At 42.6% G+C, this 18,886-nt stretch overlaps 1 protein-coding gene across 1 annotated transcript; it reads right to left on the minus strand.

Annotated features, from left to right (window-relative positions):
• Nucleotides 1-807: 807 nt before the first annotated feature.
• On the minus strand, nucleotides 808-11,732 carry Mis18a (MIS18 kinetochore protein A). Its single transcript, XM_070028815.1, has 5 exons — nucleotides 11,094-11,732; nucleotides 9,968-10,034; nucleotides 5,310-5,432; nucleotides 3,618-3,714; nucleotides 808-2,666 (listed from the first exon to the last, which is right to left on the minus strand). The coding sequence occupies exons 1-5, from the start codon at nucleotides 11,488-11,490 to the stop codon at nucleotides 2,586-2,588; spliced, it is 765 nt and encodes a 254-aa protein (XP_069884916.1). The 5' UTR covers nucleotides 11,491-11,732; the 3' UTR covers nucleotides 808-2,585.
• Nucleotides 11,733-18,886: the final 7,154 nt, after the last annotated feature.

The following is an 18,886-nucleotide window of genomic DNA, read 5'->3' on the forward strand; positions in this document are numbered from 1 at the left end:
AGCCATCCAGATTGCTAATGTTGCCGGACATGGTGGCTCACGCCTGTAATCCTAACTACTGAGGATCACAGTTCGAAGCCAGCCAAAGCAGAAAAATCCCAGTGAAACTCTTTATCTCCAATAATTACTTTAGAAAGCCAGAAGAGGCCCTGTGGCTCAAGTGGTAGAGCACTACCCTTGAGCACAGAGAGGCTCAGGGACAGCACCCAGGCCCTGCGTTCAAGCCCCAGAATTGGGAGGAAAAAAATGTGAAGAAGACTGCTAATGCTTTACTGACAACGGCTTCCCTGAATGTTTTTCCTAGAAAATAAAACCCACGAGGATATAACTAAAATAATCATAATGATCAGTCAGAACATGTCTGCATTAGATCTGATAGTTCAAGTGTGGTGACGAACGGGCAAGCGCTGCCCATTTTGCTTCTGCTCCCTGAAAGTCTTAGTGTTCCATCTGACTTACAGCATTACACGAAGACATCACTGAAGTCATCTCTTTTCTTCTAAATTCAAAGCCAAACAATCTGGAGGTTAGAAATAAACAAATGTGCTGAAAACAATGGCCTCAGAACTGGAGGGACCCCAGCACCTACTAATTTCTCACCAACGCCAATGCAAGCTGCCAACGGCTCACCCACAGCTCCTGCATACCTCAGAGGTGTGTTCCCCCTTGATGAGTAAACTAAAATTGCTAAAGAAACCCCTAAACCATGAATTTTGTGCCACTTGCTAGAATCTGGATCTGAAATGTCCCCCAGAGGCTCACAAGTTAAAGGCCTGGTCCTGAGTGTTGCTCCGGAAGGTGGTAGGAACCTAAAAAGAGTTCTGCCTAGCGAGCAGTCTTCAGATCACCACAATGCCCTAAGGGAGCGAAGGAATCTGGTCTCTTTTTCTCCTTGGCACCTGGACACAGAGGCTTTGGTGGGCCACACGCACCCGGCACCACGCGCTGCCTCTTCACAGGCCCCAACCGGTGCCAGCTGAAACCTCCATACACTGAACCACGGAAGCGTTTCTCTGCACAAACTGATTATTTCAGGTATTTATTTCAGTAACAAAATGCTGGCATTCCATATTCACACATTTAAGCAAGTTTATAAATATGGGGATCTGATCTTAGCTCATCCTTAAAACTCAGGTTGTGAAAGATGCCAGGTTAAGGAATTCCTTGTCCAAAATGCTTAAAACTTTGTTGGGGTTTGGGATCTGAATTTTTTTCTCCCTTTTTGGAACATTTCGGATTTGGGGTTTTCATAGGAGGGATGCTCAACTTCTAATGATTCAGAACTAACACACTAAGGAAAGACCTTACGTGAAAGCAATTATATACCGGATAATCTCAAAGTTCCATACAAAAACGTATTTCAAAATGTTAATAGCAATTATCTTTCAGTGAGAAGGTTAGAATTTTTTCTTTTTCTAATTTCCTTCATGGTCATATGCTTACTGGGAAAGGAACTATATCCACTGTGGTTTAGCATGTCCCCTTTTCCTTGGGCATTCTTTTACTTTCTTTTCAGTGGTAGGCTGGCTAGATTGAATCAGAAAGTTGAATCTGTCATTTTTTTCTGTGGTCCCTTCCTGTCCTATATATTACCTGATTTCATTGTCCTTGATACAAGGAATACAGCCAAGGAAACAAGAGGCTCAAATGGTTGGCCCCCCAGGTTACATGGCTAATAAAAGTTACCCGTTTCTGCTCCCAGAGACTTTCCTTGAAAACACTGGGAGAGAAGCTCTGCTCAGAACTCCTTTGATGAAGTTCCCACTGTGTGCTAGGAGGCACTGTCCTAGCTTCAACCATTAGCACGCCCTTCACTTGACTGGAACCACAGGGACCATGTGGGACAAACATGCTAGGCCCAGGCACTGACCCGGATGCCCACAGGCCTCTCTGGCTTGAAAATGCTTGAATGGGATAGGACTCCTTGATGCCGCTCCCATGCTACAAGAAGACAAGGAGAGATTCTGAAAATGCCGTTCACACACCTGTTGCTCCTGCAGCATTGCTGGCAAAGCCACAGGGCAGGTTCCACATCAGCTTCTGTTGCTTCTCCCTGGAGAGGTGGGAAGACCCTTGAGGCAGATGGCTGCAGGAGGATCTCTTGCTCTTGTGCAAGTCTTCAAATAGTTCTGACACATAATTGAACTGACCAGCTTTTCCAGAGCATGGTAAGCACTCGTTTCAAAGACAGAACCACATAGTAAGCAGCGAAAATGTTTAAGATCTTCTTACAATCCAGTATTAAATATTGTCCAAAGTATTAAAAGTGACATTTTTAAGTCAAAAATAGTGAATTTTAACACAGAGAACAAGATAGTTCGGAAAGTCATCCCAGCCTCTTATCAAAACAAAAACTCCTAAATTCCAACTCTAGCAAGTATTATAAAATAGCTTTAAAATGTAAATGAGTGACAATCCTCTTTAGCATAAAATGTAACTGCAGAAATAATTTTACAACTCTTCTCATTTAAGAAGGGCCAAAAAACAAAAAAGGAGGGAGGGAGGGAGGGAGAGGAGAGAGAGGGAGAGTGAAAGAGAGAGAGAGAGAGAGAGAGAAGTGGGTGTGGCAGGATCGGAGGAAGAGCTCATCTGTTAGAACTGGTAAAGGCCAGCTTTGACTCCACCTCCCACAGCTTCCTTTGCAAGGCTACCAAGACATCTTCCATCTAGTGGGCAAGAAAGAATATAAAGAAACACAAATGTGATTAAAAGTATACATGGCCAAGTAAATAAAATATATATTTTGAATATAATACATTACACAGCAGCTGTGCAGTATTTAATGAAACTTTAAGTAAGGAATAACTCTGTTAACAGTAGTTTTCAGGCTACAACCCACAGCTACATAAACACCACTATCCTATCTTACCCATCTGCTGATAATGCTAACACTCCGCAACAATGCTGCTTAAACCAAGCAACCAAACAAATACTAGTTTCAAAGCTATGTTTCTAGTTGACTGTTTTAAAAGGACTGCTTTGATTTTGGCATGCAATGTCTTTGTTATTTTGTTGATGCAGCTTTGGCTTCAGTCATAGAGTGTCCTCCCCCTCAAAGAAAACAACATTTAGTAAGAAGTGAAGTAAGGGGGCTGGGAAGGTGGCTCAATGGTAGACTGCTTGCCTTGCACGCATGAGGCCCTGGGTTCGATTCCTCAGCACCACATAAGCAAAAAGAAAAAAGCCGGAAGTGGCGCTGTGGCCAAGTGGTAGAGCGCTAGCCTTGAGCTGAAGAGCTGAGGGACAGCGCCCAGGCCCAGAGTTCAGGCCCCACAACTGGACCAAAAAAAAAAAAAAAAAAAAAAAATTAAAAAAAAATAAAAGAAGTGAAATAAGGGCTGGGAAGGTGGCTCAGTGGTAGAGTGTTTGCCTTGCATGCAGGAGGCCCTGGGTTCGATTCCTTGGCACCACATAAGCAGAAAAAGCCAGAAGTGGCGCTGTGGCTCAAGTGGTAGAGTGCTAGCCTTGAGCTGAAGAGCTCAGGGACAGTGCCCAGGCCCCACGACTAACCAAAAAAAAAAAAGAAGTGAAGATCAGAGACACATGAGCCATTATGTGGAAGACCCTGTGTTCACTAACAGGAAGTAAATATACATAGAAAATCCAAAGAAAATTACCTGCTTTAGAGACTTTTCTATTTCAACTCTGCTTTCAAGATTAAAAAGCTCTTTATCTTCTGGGACCATTTGCTTTTCAGAGGACCCTAAAGTATAACTGAAGTACAAGGCAGATTAAAATAGGAGATGGGAACAAATACTAAGCAAGTACCAAGCTCTATTATGCCACACACTAGCACCACGTTAGGAATGAAGCGGCTACGTCTGATAATGGCCACCTGCCTAGAAAGCTGTCTGTCCTACACAAAATCCCATCTTTCCCCAAACCACCCTGTCCAGATTTTGCTATTAATTTTCCACCCATGGGCAAGTATAAAGATCCTGAAGCCACTGCCTCCTCGCTCTAACAAACTTTTCAGCAACGTGGGTTTTCACACAGGGACTTTAGTCATCTGTGATGCCAACTCCTTCCATACCACACACATTCAATGAAAAAGGCCAACTCTTGATTATCTCCAAACTTATCATCACGTTATGCAACTTTATGGTGGCCACCATGACTACCTAAAATACTTGTACTTTATCTAAACCAGTCTATTCATATATGAAAACCCAAAGAGATCTCTCTTCAGATATACCTCCACACTTTACAACAATGAACAGTACTTGTTCCACTGTTCTTCTGTGTAAGAGAACTATAGAAAAAAAATGTAAACTATAAAATTTTAATTAAATCTGTGTAGTTTTCACAAAATTATAGCAAAACTCAATTCTCAAGGAATATCATGAAAAATTCAACAGTCATGATGAAAGTATTTAAAGCACAGGCACTTTTGTAAAAGGCCAATGGAGGAGAAGGCTATTAAAATCTTTATCCGATGTCTGTCTTTATGTCTTTGTTTGCAATTTCCCAACACTGATTTTCTTAGAAATCTCAGGAGAATGAAGTATATTTCCTTGCATTTTGCCAAAACAAAAAAAAGGGAGAGTGAGGAAGTAGGAACCAGCTAGAGTTTGAATTTAGTTTTCCCAATATGAAAGGGACTTCTGTCCTAACCCATTATGAAGTTCTTATGCTTCCTAGTATTCTCAGAGGCTAATAACTGGGAATAGGAGAGGGTGGTCAACATAGATTGACCCACACAATTACTTTATAAAAACCTTCTGTATGTGGTGGCATATGTCTTCAGGATTGTGAGGCCAACTTGAGTTACATGAGACTATCTCAAGAAGCAAAACAACAAAACCTTACTTAACTACATTTTATTTTTTAAAACAACTGGATAAGCCAGACACTGGTTGGTCACACCTGTAGTCCTTGCTACTTATGAGGCTAAGATGAGGATCATGGTTTGAAGCCAGCCCAGGCAGGAAAGTCCATGATTCTTATCTCCAATAAACTACTCAGAAAATATTAGAAGTAGCACTGTGGCTCAAGTGGTAGAGTGCTAGCCTTGAGTCAAAGAAGCTCAGGGACAGTGCCCATGCCCTGAGTTCAAGGCCAAGACCAGCACATACATACACACAAACAACTAGATATATTTTTACTCCAAAACAATTTATTCTATAATTTAGTGTCTGAGTTTCCCAGTAGTAAGTAAATCAAGTCAAAAATAAAAACAACTCCACTGGCTTTACTGTTTGCAATTGAAATATATATTAATAGTTCAGTTGTTTTCATGCCAATGTCCCCACAAAACTGAACTTTCTGGGAAATCTGTTATGAGGTAGTCATTTATGTATGGAACCTACCTTTCAATGGCTTCAACACTGAGACAAAACAAGCCCCTCTTGTAATCTAGGTTCTTGGGAGTGCATCTGTATATGTAGCCAAGGTTGAGGGAGCAGCCGGTACAGTACAGAGTCTCCAGAATGCTATCATCAGGAAATGAAATGCCATCACTTTAGTCAATCAAGTAGCAATTTGTTATTATATTTTTTTAATAAAACAGAAAACTACCACAACAAAAACTTGGGTAAAATCCATAAGCCTTTTAACTCTCAAGTTCTAACATATGTTATTCTCACCATAGTTAAATTATATATATGAAGGAGAAACTAAGGGTAAAATGCTAAAATGCTTACAACAAAAATACAAACACAGCTGGGTGCCAGTGTCTCACACTTATAATCCTAACTACTCAGGAGACTGAGATCTGAGGATCAAAACCAGCCTGGGCAAGAAAGTCCATGACATTCTTATCTCCAATAAACCACCAGAAAAACGCAAGTGGTGCTGTGGCTCAAGTGCTAGAGCTGAAGAGCTAAAGAGCTCAAGGATAGCACCCATGACCAAAAAAAAAAAAAAAAAAATACAAAGACAGTCATCTCCAGACCACACTGTCTTGGGCATCTAATGACAGAAGGGCAGGGTGACAAGAAAGAATAATGAAGTGGCATTTTCTATTTGGTATTAAGGAAAAGTACCTAAAATTTGAAAATAAGACATAAAGACAAGTCCTTTTGATGTCATTAACAACCAACCAAGCAAGGGTCATTAACACTCTAGGGCAGAGGCAGACAAGTTTTGACTACAATAAACCAGAGAATAAATAAACATTCTAGGCTTTTAGGCCATCTAGTGTCTATTGTAAGTATTAGCTTTGCCATTGCAGTGCAGAAGCAATCACAAAGCACAACTGAATAATCCATGTTCACTAAAGTTAGAGGGTGGCTGGTAGAAAGGAAAAGAAGTCAAAAATAACTGCAGCCAGGTGCTGGTGGCTCATACCTATAATCCTACCTACTCAGGAGGCTGAGATCTGTGGATCATGGTTCAAAGCCAGAGTAGGCAGGAAAATCCGTGAGACTCTTATCTCCAATTAACCACCAGAAAACTGGAAGTAGCATTGTGACTCAAGTGGTAGAGCACCAGCCTTGAGCTGAAGAGCTCAGGGACAGTACCCAGGCCAAGTTCAAGCCCCATGACCAACCAAAAAATAAATAAATAATTGTGGTCCAGGAGAGATATGAATATTTCTGGTGAAAGAAAGGCTAATCCAAAGGTTCATTTTATTGTCCTACAGACATTAACTAGATTTGCCATATAGGCCAGTGTCCTTGGAGCTGGCTCTGCCATGTTCTGCTTCTTATAAACTGGTGATCTGTTCATTCTGTAACATTAGAATCCTTTTTCTTAAACAAAATTGTATTTTGACACAAATACTTTTCTATCAATTACTGATATGTCCTATACAGATGATTCACAAGGTTTTGCTTAATGAGTCATCCATCATTTCTCTTCACAAATGTTCCTTTATTCTAGATCCTTCTCAAGTTGCACACGCTCATTTTCTTTTTATTAGCATATATTAACTGTACAAAGGTTTCATTGTAATGTGTCCATACACACATATACTTGGATGAGTTCACCCTATTACTGCTCCTTACCAGCCCCCCTTTAGACAATTTTAATGGGTTTCATTGTTCTCTTTTCAAATATGCACAGGAAATGGCTCACTCATATTCACCTCGCCTCTCTTTAACTCTCTTCTTTCACCCCAACTAGCTGATTCCAGGTCCCATTCCAAACTGGTCAAGTTCCGCACATTTGAATACACTCTCCCTCCACGCATACACAATGTCTTCTTTAAACCTGTCTTGGAATGCACACTCTCCCATAGCCTTGAATTGGTCCATCCAAATTTACCATTCTATAAACACTTAAAATTACAGTCCCAACATGTATCAAATTGATGGCTACTAGATATTTAGTTGTAGTATTAATTATAGTAGTAAAATTTCACAGTAGTGAAAAGATTATTGAAAAGTATATTAGCCTTGCTATGAGAACAACTTGCCATCACTAAATACCTGTTCCTTTGGTCAAACAAGAGACCCATCTTACAGATTACATTACTGAAAGACGTTGTGACATATACAATACAGACCAAAATGGATCACCAGTGGGGCAAGCTGTAAGTTTTCACTGCTGTTATAATCAACTAGGTAAAAAATATGCCAATGATTTTTTTTAATTTTATTTTATTTTATTTGTGAACATACTGTACAGAGGGGTTACAATTACATGGGCAGGATAATGCATACATTTCTTACCAAGCATTGCAGCCTCCTCCTTTGGTTTACCCTTCACATCCCTTCCCAGCCTCCCCCCTCCCCCCCAATCCCAATCCTTCTTCTTCCCCCCCCCTTCCCCCCCCCACAGACGTTGTAAAGCTCATTTTGGACATGACAACTTGTACTTCTCATTGTTGCAACAGGTCTACCTGTATCCTTAAACAACTGGTTTTTCCCCATCTCCTCCACAAGTTATACTGACATCAAATACAGTGAAAGCAGGGGTTATACTGTGGGGGAGGGACATACAAAGCAACAAAGAGATAATCTTATGCCAATGATTTTATATTAAGCTTCTATAGGATTTTCTTAAACTTCTACATTAAAAAAAGTATCTCAGCAAATCCCAAATAGAGAAACCCACTTATATTATGAACAGTGAATAGACAAACTTCCATGCAACATTACCCCACACACAATTAAGATTGTGACTGAGTGCTGGTGACTCATGCCTATAATCCTATCAATTTAGGAGACTGAAATCTGAGAATCACAGTTCAAAACCAGCCCAACTGGGAATGTGGCTTAGTGATAGAGTACTTGCCTGCCATGCATGAGGCCCTGAGTTCAATTCCTCAGTACCACATTAAAAGGAGAGGGAAAAGGCCAGAAGTGGACCTGTGACTCAATTGGTACAGTGCTAGCCTGGAATAAAAGAAGCTCAGGGACAGTGCCCAGGTCTTAAGTTCAAGCCCTAGGTCAAAACAAAACAAAACAGCACAAGCAGACAAATCTGAGGCACTTATCTCCAACAGAAAGTCAGAAGTAGAGGTGTGGCTCAAGTGGCAGAGTACCAGGTTCGAGTAGAAAAGCCAAGCAAAAGCACAATGTTCTGAGTTCAAGCCTTCCACAGAATGGAAGAATCAATTTCCTTTGCAAGCCTACCAATACAGATTATAAAAAAGAACTAAGCTGGGGGCTGGGAAGGTGGCTCAGTGGTAGAGTGCTTGCCTTGCATGCATGAGGCCTTGGGTTCGATTCCTTAGCACCACATAAACAGAAAAAGCTCAAAGTGGTGCTGTGGCTCAAGTGGTAGAGCGTTAGCCATGAGCTGAAGAGCTGAGGAACAGCACCCAGGCCCAGAGTTCAAGATCCACAACTGACAAAAAAAAAAAAACTAAGTTTAGGGCCAGCTGTGGTGCTTCAATTATAAGTTCAGCTACAGGAAGACACAGGAAGGAGGAATAAAAACATGAAGCCTGCCGGGTGCTCAACTAGACTTGAGCTTAAGAGCTCAGGGACAGCACCCAGGCCCAGAGTTCAAACCCCACAACCAACAATAAATAAATAAATAAATAAATAATCCAAGCCAATCTAGTGGCACAGGTGGTACACAGACACAGGAAATGAAGTGAAACAGAGAGAAATGCCCACTTCAAAGGAAGGAAGGAGACATGCAAATACTGTCCTAGCTTAGCACTAATTCCTTAATACCTTAGCAAAACCCTCACATCCCCAAACTTGTTCATTCATAAAATAAGAAATGCTTTAAGGCTGAGTTTGAGTTTTCCAAATTTCAATCACTTCCATACTGACAGCACAATTTCTGTCACAGCTACTTACCACTTCTGCCACATTAAAATTACACTTATCAATTTTCACTTATGTATGCACCACCTAAAGTTATTTCTTCTACCCTACCAAGATGTATTTTTGTATTTGGGGCAACAATTATCTAAGACAAAGCATCCAGGCTGGGAAGGTGGCTCACTGGTAGAATGCTTGCCTTGCATGCATGAGGCCCTGAGTTTGATTCCTCAGCACCACATAAGCAAAAAAAGCCAGAAATGGCACTGTGGCTCAAGTGGTAGAGCACTAGACTTGAGATGAAGAGCTCAGGGACAGGGACAGCACCCAGGACCAGAGTTCAGGTCCCACTACCGAGGATGCTCCCTGCAGCTGATAAGCGACAGGACTCCTGAGAATTTCACAGGCCAGGGTTGGTGGCCCTAGGCTGCCCTGACTGACTTATCCAATAGGCTGTGTATGTAATTATTTTCTATGTGTACCATGACACAAGAAAGCTGGGTAGCACCTTTTGACTCTGAAATCCTAAAATAATGAATTTTTTTTTTGTTTTCAATTTTCTTCAGCACCAGGTCCAAAACCCCCAAAAGGGAGCATCAGAATATGCCTTTAGTAGTTTAGGAACCTCTATTTCACTATCTAAATGGGGCCACCACCAGTAAAGAACTGATATATTTAAATGAGTGACTTTACACTGATGTGACTGCCATGAAAAAGACTGATCCCATGTAATCTCGAGGGGAATGGTGCAGATTTCCACTTGAAAGTAAATAATATCCTAACATAACATTCCTTACTCCACTTACCAACCATCTTCATCTTTGCGTTTGGATAATTTCTGTTCCTTATCCACAGAAACATTACAGGAAACACCTAGAAAGTAAGGGACAACATTGTATTAACCTGATCTGTTATAATACACATGCAAACATTTAGAAAAGTGGGGGGGGGGGGCTGGGGTGCTGTGCTGATCCTGGGGCTTAAACTGAGAGTCTGGACACTGTCCCTGAGCCTCTCTGTGCTCAAGGCTAGCACTCTTACCAGTTGAGCCACAGCACCACTTCTGGTTTTTTTCTGCTTATATGGTACCAAGGAATCGAACCCAGGGATTCATGTACACTAGGCAAGCACTCTACTAGTAAGCCCCTGGAAAAGTCTGAATACAACCTTTACTTTAAAAATTAAGAGAGAAAAAAATGAGTTCTGCCACTACAGAGGGATCACATGCCTAGAATCATAGCTACTCAGAAGGCTGAGATCTGAGAGTCCTTTTTTGCTAAAATCTATCTGATCCCCAATAAATCAGCAAAAAGCCAGAAGTGGAGGTGTAGCTCCAGTGGTAGAGCACCAGCAGAAATCAAGATGTATATGCTCATAAAACTGACTTATTGAATTGAAACTGCTTTGTACAACTAGTCAAAGATTAACTTTTTAATTAAATAAATTTTTTAAAAAAAGAGCCTAGAGAGAACCAGGCCCTAAGTTCAAGCCCGACCTGCCACCCTAACCCCTAAAAAGCAAAAAAGCCCAAGATAACTCTATGGTTGTTATAAGGACATCAGTTAATGGAGCCACTAAAATGGGATAAATCAATCTTTGCTTTTCCATATTTTTATTATCTGTAAGTAGATGTTCACAGGAAGTTCAGTCTGAGTACAATGCATCTTGATCAAGCTTGTCACCCGTTTATTCATAAACAGCCTGCTACTGAATGTCCGAGGGGATGCAATGCGTCCTCACCAGGCTACACCCCAAATACGTGGTCCCTCGTTCCTTATGCTGATTTAAATGATGCTTTCGGGGATGGGATTTCCCCCCGCCCCCCCGGGGGCAGGGGGGACCCCCCTCCTGTTTCCTGACTCTGGCCGCCCCCTCCCCTCTCCCTCCTCCCCTCTCCCCCCCTCCCCACACCCCGGCCCCGCCGGGACTGACAGCGCAGCAGGATGCAGTTGGTGTCTTCCTGGCAGGTCACCCAGCTCAGCGAGTCGCCGAGCGGCCGCCGGCACCCGGAGCACAGGAACACCAGCGGGGTCTCCTCCTCCTCGGGCCCCGGGCCCCGGGCCCCCGTCTCCTCCGCCGCCGCGGCCTCCGCGGCCTCCGCGGCCTCCGCGGCCTCCGTGCGCGACGCCTTCTCCGCGCCCGCCTCCGACTCGTCCCCGCCGGAGGAGTTCCACATGCTCGTCCACTTCTGCAGCAGCTGGTGGCGCCTCGAGTCTTCGGACAGCCGCCTGCCCAGCAGCGAGGGCTCGCTCCACTTGCCCTGGCGGTCACACACGCAGGAAGAAGACGAACTTCCTTCGCAACAACCGGGAGACCAGGCGCCCGCCATTACCTACAAATCTCCCGCGCTCCACAGCTGCCGGGCACAAAAAACCTCCTGCGCGTGCGCGGAGGCGGAGCCAGGGAGGCTGCCGGGGCGGGGTTTAAGCCTTAGGGGCGGGACAAAGGGCCTGGGGGCGGGGCCTGGGAACTGAGACGGCATCTAGTGCGCATGCTCACTGCCGGGGAGGCCGTAGGCGGGACGGGGGCGGGGACAGGAGCGGGGAGGTGGGGGAAGACGCGGTGCGGGGTGGTCACTGCGCCTGCGTCAATCTTTCCACCGGAGGGCAATAGAGGGAGGTAAAGAGTGGGGCCGTCAGCTCCGGAGAGGCTGCCCTCCCTTACGGTGGGAGGGGCGTCGTCATTGAGAAAGGTGTGGGTCGCACCTAGACCTTCACAATGGTTCGTAACAGCTGCTGCGCTGGCGTCCGGCACCCACGTGGAGGATGCGCACAAAACCCCTCTGACTGCGGCGAGCCTGGGCCGCGGGCCCCCGGGACGCCTTCGGGACGGGGCGGGTGACAGCCGAGGGTAACAAAGCGCAGAAGCGATCTGTGCATTTTCCAGGAAAGTGGACCTTTAAAAGCAAAGACACTGGGGAAGTGGTAGAGAGCTGGCAGTGGCGCTGTGGCTCAAGCGGTAGAGCACTAGCCTTGAGCTGAAGAGCTGAGGGACGGCGCCCAGGCCCAGAGTTCAAGACCCACGACCGACAAATACACAACAAACCTGGGTGCAAATAACAAATGTTAGTCTGGCTAGTGCTAGAAGTAGAGACAGTGGGAGAGGAAATACATAACTAGTGGAAAGAGGAACAGGAAAGGGAGAAGAAATGAATAAGACCATGACAATTTGCTGGAATAATTTTGGCAGTATTTTTCAAAATGTTTACAATAGGCTTGAACTCAGGGCTTCACACCTGTCACTTCTATCACACCCCTAGGTCTTCTGGTTTAGTTACTTTTCAGGTAGGGTATGATATTTTTTTCCAGGTTGGCCTGGATTTTGCTCCTCCTGTTTCCACCTCCCATATAGCTTGAGATAACAAGTGGGAGTTACCGTGCTAATTGAGGTCTCACTAATTTTCTGCTCAGATGGCCTCCAGCCACAATGTCAGCCTTCCAAGTAGCTAGCTGAAATGACAGATGTGAGCCACCACACCAGATCCTGATCTTTTTTTTTTTTTTTGGTAAATTATTGATTCATAAAAGGTGCACTGACAATTGAGGAAAATCAGAAATTAATGGCTGTTGATTACAATCAAAGTAGATTTTCATTGCATGCACTTCCTTGCACTTTCCAGAAGAATGACAATGAGGCCTGATTGCATGCCACTGGAGGCAGGAAGTAGCTTCTCTAGGGTATAGAGGAGACAATTAGCTGGAGCTCCAGGAGAGGACAATTTGATCCAGCTATTGGTGACAGAGATGTGTGTGGGAGCCCAAATGGTACCCCGGGCTGCCTTCCCACACCAGCTGGCACCTGGAGACCTCCATGGTGTGCACTAAGCCCCAGAGACCATCTCCCACGATGAGCACTCTCCTTAGGAGAAGAAGCTGCATTGTGGGAAAGTACAGATCATATTTATATCTGTGTTCCAGGAGTGAAACAATTACTACAGGAATATGCTTCAGCTTCTTAACAATCCTTGGTGGCAGGATGTTTTATTTAGTGCCTTGACTTGATAGGCAATATAACTAAGATACATCCAAACTTGAAACTTAACATGCACTAGATAGTGCCTTTAGTTTTCAAAATACATTTTGTTTTGGTAGCACTGGGGTTTGAACTCATGGACTCATACTTTCTAAGCAGGCTCTCTCCCACTTGTGCCACACTTCCCAGGATGACACAGAACCATACCTAGCTCCTGGTTGAGGTGAGGACTTGCTAACTTTTCACCTAGGCTTACCTTAAACCACAATCTTCCAGTCTCTCCCCTATGAGATTACAAGTATAATCCATTGCACCCAGCTCAAAATATACTTTTTTGAAGAGGTTAACTCTAAGGAGTTATAATAGTATGTAAGAGGAAAAATTATTTCCAATAAGGAATTCTTAACTATCATCACTTTCTTTCCAAGCATTCCTATTATTCCCTAGTTCGGACACAACCAGAGGAAGGTTTCAGTTAGGGATACTTTTCAAGCTATCATTTGAATAGATGCTCAATACCTATAGATCTCCCTGTTAAACAAAAGAGTGTTCATCAAACTGAACACAGCCTAATCGAAAAATGGGGGCTATAACTTTGGAATCTGGCATAATCACAGAGATCCAGAAGTATTACAAGTTAATTCTTCTTAGAGAACTTAGGGAAACATTGCATCCATAAAAGACAAAGGCACAGAAAATAGAATAAATACCTAAGAAATGTAGGAGGTGGGAGAAAGAAGGCCAAAGCCTTTAGTTTAGGATGGTGCCTATGGTGGTTCAAATAGAAAGAATGAATGAGCTGGATGCCAGTGGCCCACACCTGTAATCTGAGCTACTCAGGAGGCTGAGATCTGAGGATCATGGTTCAAAGCCAGTTGGGGCAAGAAGTTCTGTGAGACTCTTAAATCCAATTAATGACCAGAAAACCAGAAGTGGCACTGTGACTCAAAGTGGTAGAGCACTAGCCTTGAGAAAAAGAGCTCAGGGACAGCACCTTGGCCCATGACCAACAACAAAACAAAAAAGAATGAGAGAGGGAATAATCAAATAATACAGTATCTCACAACTAACATGTAAGACTCTTCAGATTAATATGATACACAGATAGCCCAGCACAAAAAATGAAATACTCTTACATCGAGGCTTAAAAATGTAAAACATTGAAAGATTTTGAATTTTTTTGGAAGGGAGGTGCTGAAGATTAAACCCAGGACCTTTTAGATGCAATCAGGTCCTACTGAACCACTCTCTCAGTTCCAAGATTTGACAATCTTAAGATTCCAAAAGTTGTGAAGAATAGAAAAAAAGGACAGGTGCTGGTAGCTCACAGCTGCAATGCTAGCTACTCAGGAAGCTGAGACCCGAGGATCACAATTCAGAGCCAGTCCTTGCAGGAAAATCTGTAAGACTCTTATCTCCAGTTTATCAGCAGAAAGCTGGAAGTGGAACTGTGGTTCAAGTGGTAGAATGCCAGCCTTGAGTGAAAAAACTAAGCAAGAGCAAGAGGCCCAGAATTCAAGCCTCAGTGCACGCACGCCTGCACACACACACACACACACACACACACACACACACACACACACACACACACACACACACAGAGTATCTGAGTGGCATTAGACATATGTTCAGCTTTTGAATTCAAAAGCTAGAAAGTTCGAAGGTCAGAGGACAAATGTTTTCAGATTCCTGTTATATATCCATTTAAATCATGATCTATGTACAGCTGACTTTTAAACTGTAAACTTTTTATATTTTATTTATTTTGCCATACTGGGGCCTGAATTTAAGACCTCATGCTTTTTAGGGGAGGCAAAGAGAGGCACAGAAATGGAGAGAAGAATGGTGAACAAAGGCGGTCATAGTATTCCATATACACTATGTGGAGAATGAACTATGTAACTTGTGAGCAGGGACAGGAGGGGAAAACTGGGGGAAAGCAAAGGAAGGGGTGACGTTGTCCAAAAAGAATTGTACTTACTTCTGAGTTATGGAATGGTAATCCCATGTACAACACCTTAATGAAATTATATTTAAAAAAAGATGTAGGAAGATAGGTCACAGTAATAGAAAAGTAAAGATTTACTATAAGAAAAGATTCTCTACATTTTTGTTTTTAAACTGTATTGAAAACCAAGAGCTTGGGGCTGGGAAGGTGGCTCAATGGTAGAGGCTTGCCTTGCATGCGTGAGGCTCTGGGTTCGATTCCTCAGCATCATATAAGCAGAAAAAAAGCTGGAAGTGGCTCTCAAGTGCTCAAGTGGCAGAGCACTAGCCTTGAGCTGAAGAGCTGAGGGACAGCGCCCAGGCCGAGTTCAGGCCCCATGGATGACAAAAAGAAAAAGGAAAAAGAAAACCAAGAACTCACCTATTAATTTGCTAAAATCCCTACGTTTGACAGTATACCTGTTGTAAAGAAAGAAAAAAGAACTTTCATACATCGCTGATAGCAATGCAATGGATTACAACCTTCATGGAATAGAATTTGACACTAACATCACTGCATACAGGTCATGGATAGACGTGTGCAGAAAGCTACCTCTGCTGTGTTCAAACTCTAGGCTTGAATTCAGGGCCTCGGCACTGTCATTGAACCTTTTCATTTCTTCTCAAGGCTAGTGCTCTATCACTTGAGCCACTTCCGGCTTTTTGGTGGTTAAATGAAGATAAGAGTCTAATGGATCTCCTGCCCTGGCTGGCTTCAAATCCCAATCTCAGGTCTCAGCATCCTGGATAGCTAGGATCACAGGTGTGAGCCATTGGCACCCAGCTTAGCTGCTACTCTATTGAAAGAGGAAGCAGGTGACTCCTTTACTCACCCCTTTCAGTCTGTCCCTCGTCACTTCCCACTTCCACTCTTCCCTCAGGTCTACATCGTTTAGGAGGCAGATGAGAAATTGTTTTTAGCTTTGCATTTTGAAATTTTAACATTAAACAAAGGTTAAAAATAATGTAAAGACTCCCCAATCTTCAATACAACCAAGAAAACAATATTGATAGAATATTTATTAGACTGTAGATTTATTGTGATTCCACCAGATTTTCCATTAATGTCCTTTTTCTATTCCAGAAGCCAATCCAGAATGCCATGTTGCAATAGTTATTGTGACTCTTTAGTCTGTACCAATCTGTGACATCGCCTCTGTTTTCCTTGCCTTTCTGACCTTCACCCTCATGAAGAAGCACACTAGGCAGCCATAGTAGGTCCCTTGATTTTTCTGATCATAAGTAGACTGAGGTCATGTATTTTAGCAAGAACACCACAGAGAACATGTGTCCTGTCTGGTGCATTATCTCAAGGGATTGTGTCTAGCTTCAATGATGATAACTGTTGTTTTTGTTTTGTTTTGTTTTTGTCAGTCATGGGGCTTAAACTCAGGGCCTGGGTGCTGTCCCTGAGCTTTTGTGCTCAAGTCTAGTGCTCTACTACTTGAGCCGCAGCACCACTTCCAGTTTTCTGGAGGTTAATTGGATATAAGAATCTCATAGACTTTCCTGCCCAGTCTGACTTTGAACCATATCTTCAGATCTCAGTCTCCTGAGTAGCTAGGATTACAGGTATGAGCTACCAGCGCCCAGCAATGATAATATTCTCAATCAGTGGTTTAAGGTAGCTCTTCCTGGATTTCTTCACTACTACTTTTACTCCGTAAAAGCAATATTGTTCTTTATTTGCTTGTTTTGTGCCAGTATTTGGGCTTGAACTTGGGGCCTCACACTCTCTCTTAGCCTTTTTTGTTGTTGTTGTTGTTTTGCTCAAGGCTGGTATTCTACCATGTGAACCATGTCACCATGTCTCCACTTCTGGAGACTTCCTGCCTGGGCTAACTTTGAACTATGATCCTGAGATGTCAGCCTCCTGAGTAGCTAGGATTACAGGCATGAGCCACTGGTACCTAGCAACAGTATTGTTTTGTACTGCAAGTTATCGATAAATTACTTGGAGGGTATTCCTTTACAATGATTCAAATGTTGTTTCTCCCAAATTGTTTAGTAATTTTAGCATCTATCTTGGCACGCCTGCCAGTCTTGCCTACCAACATGAGTGCTAGGGTATTCTCATGGTAACTTTGTATTTCTGATTCTCCTTCTCCACTTGCAAACCAAGCTGTCCTATCTTAGTTTACCAATATGCCTGCATGGATACTTACTTTATTCCGTCGATTATATTCTAGTACTGTTAATATGCATTTTTATTTTTTTATTTTATGCCTTTCCCATCTCTGATTTCATACATCATGTATTCTTATTGATTTAACCCAATTGTAGCCCTTTCATTTTGTTTCTTTACTTCAGTCAAGGATTTGAACAATTTTGGGGAGCAGAGACAGGAAATGAGAAACAAGTGGAAGAGTAACAAAAATAGAGCCAGCCAGGCCACGGCTCTCAGCATCAATTTTTTTTTTTGTTTTTTTTTTCTTTTTTTAGTTTTTTCTTTTATATTACTACCTGCAAATATATACACAAAGGAATTTCAATGTAACATATCCATTTATGAGTGCAGTATTTCTTGATCTCTGTCACCCATTCTATCATCTCCCCACTTAGCCAATACCCACCCATCTCAACTTCCCTTCTTCTGTTTTTACATATATACATAGAGTACTGTGACTGTATTCACCCACCATCCCGCTTTCAGCTGCCTACCTCCCGTTAGCCCCCACTACTTAATCAAGATATGTTTTAGCTTCCTGTTATTTATTTTGTTAAATTGTTTAATTGTTCAAAGAAGTTACAGTCCTTTGAGCAATATTTTCTAAATTGCAATGTTGGAATTCCACCTAAGGCCCTTGCATGTGCTAGGGAAGCTACTGCTCCTGCTTTGAACAATGTTTATGAGCAGAAAGTGGAGTTATCTTTTCTATGGCCTTTTATCAACCAGGACCTACTCTATCCTCTTTCCTCTTCCTCCTCTACTTTCCAACTACTCTGCTGCTCCCAGTTTTATCCGCTGACTCCTCAAGTCAATGCAAACTTTGTTTCCTACTTCATGTCATACTGTTTTGTGCTGTGATGACCAAAGGATTTACTCAGGAAAGACACTATATGAAAACAAATCTCACAGCCAGGTGCCAGTGGCTACTCAGGAGGCTGAGATCTGAGGATTGCAGCCAAAGCTAGCCTAGGCAGAAAAATCCCTGTGAGACTCTTAGCTCCAATTAACCACTCAAAAACGTTGAGCTGTGGTAGAGAGCTAGCCTTGAGAAAAAGAGTTCAACACCCAGGCCCTGAGTTCAAGCCCCACAACTGACAAAAAAAAAAGGAAAGGAAAAAAGAAAAAACAAATCTCACAAAGAGTAGTTCCTTTCAGTCAGTGTTGACTTTCCTTTGGTTTCTGAAGCTTTCAGTCACTGTCCAGTGCCTCTAATTAGTTACCATACTATATCTTTTCTCTAGTGGATCTGTGCTAACCAAAATTGTCAAAGCACATTTGGCTGGACTTCATTTTCATAATATTATATATAATATATAATATAATATATATAAAAAACTTTGACTGATTGACAGATACTATACAACTATGACGTTTTTGCAGCCTTGGGTTACCATTGTTAGGAATGAATTGTTTTTCTTTTATTAATACCATAGGAAGCTTTTTATCTGATTGATAATATCAACATGTTCTGATGTTACAGCAGTAGGCAAAGCATGTTCTTTTTCTGTAAGCACTTTAAGAAGTATCTAGAAGTTAAATCAAGTATAGAAGTGAATTTTAAAACTATGACAGAGGGACTGGGAAGGTAGCTCAGTGG

This window comes from Dipodomys merriami, unplaced genomic scaffold, assembly GCF_024711535.1.
Source record: "Dipodomys merriami isolate MVZ:Mamm:240054 unplaced genomic scaffold, mDipMer1.0.p SCAF_2, whole genome shotgun sequence".
Classification (NCBI taxonomy): Eukaryota; Metazoa; Chordata; class Mammalia; order Rodentia; family Heteromyidae; genus Dipodomys; species Dipodomys merriami.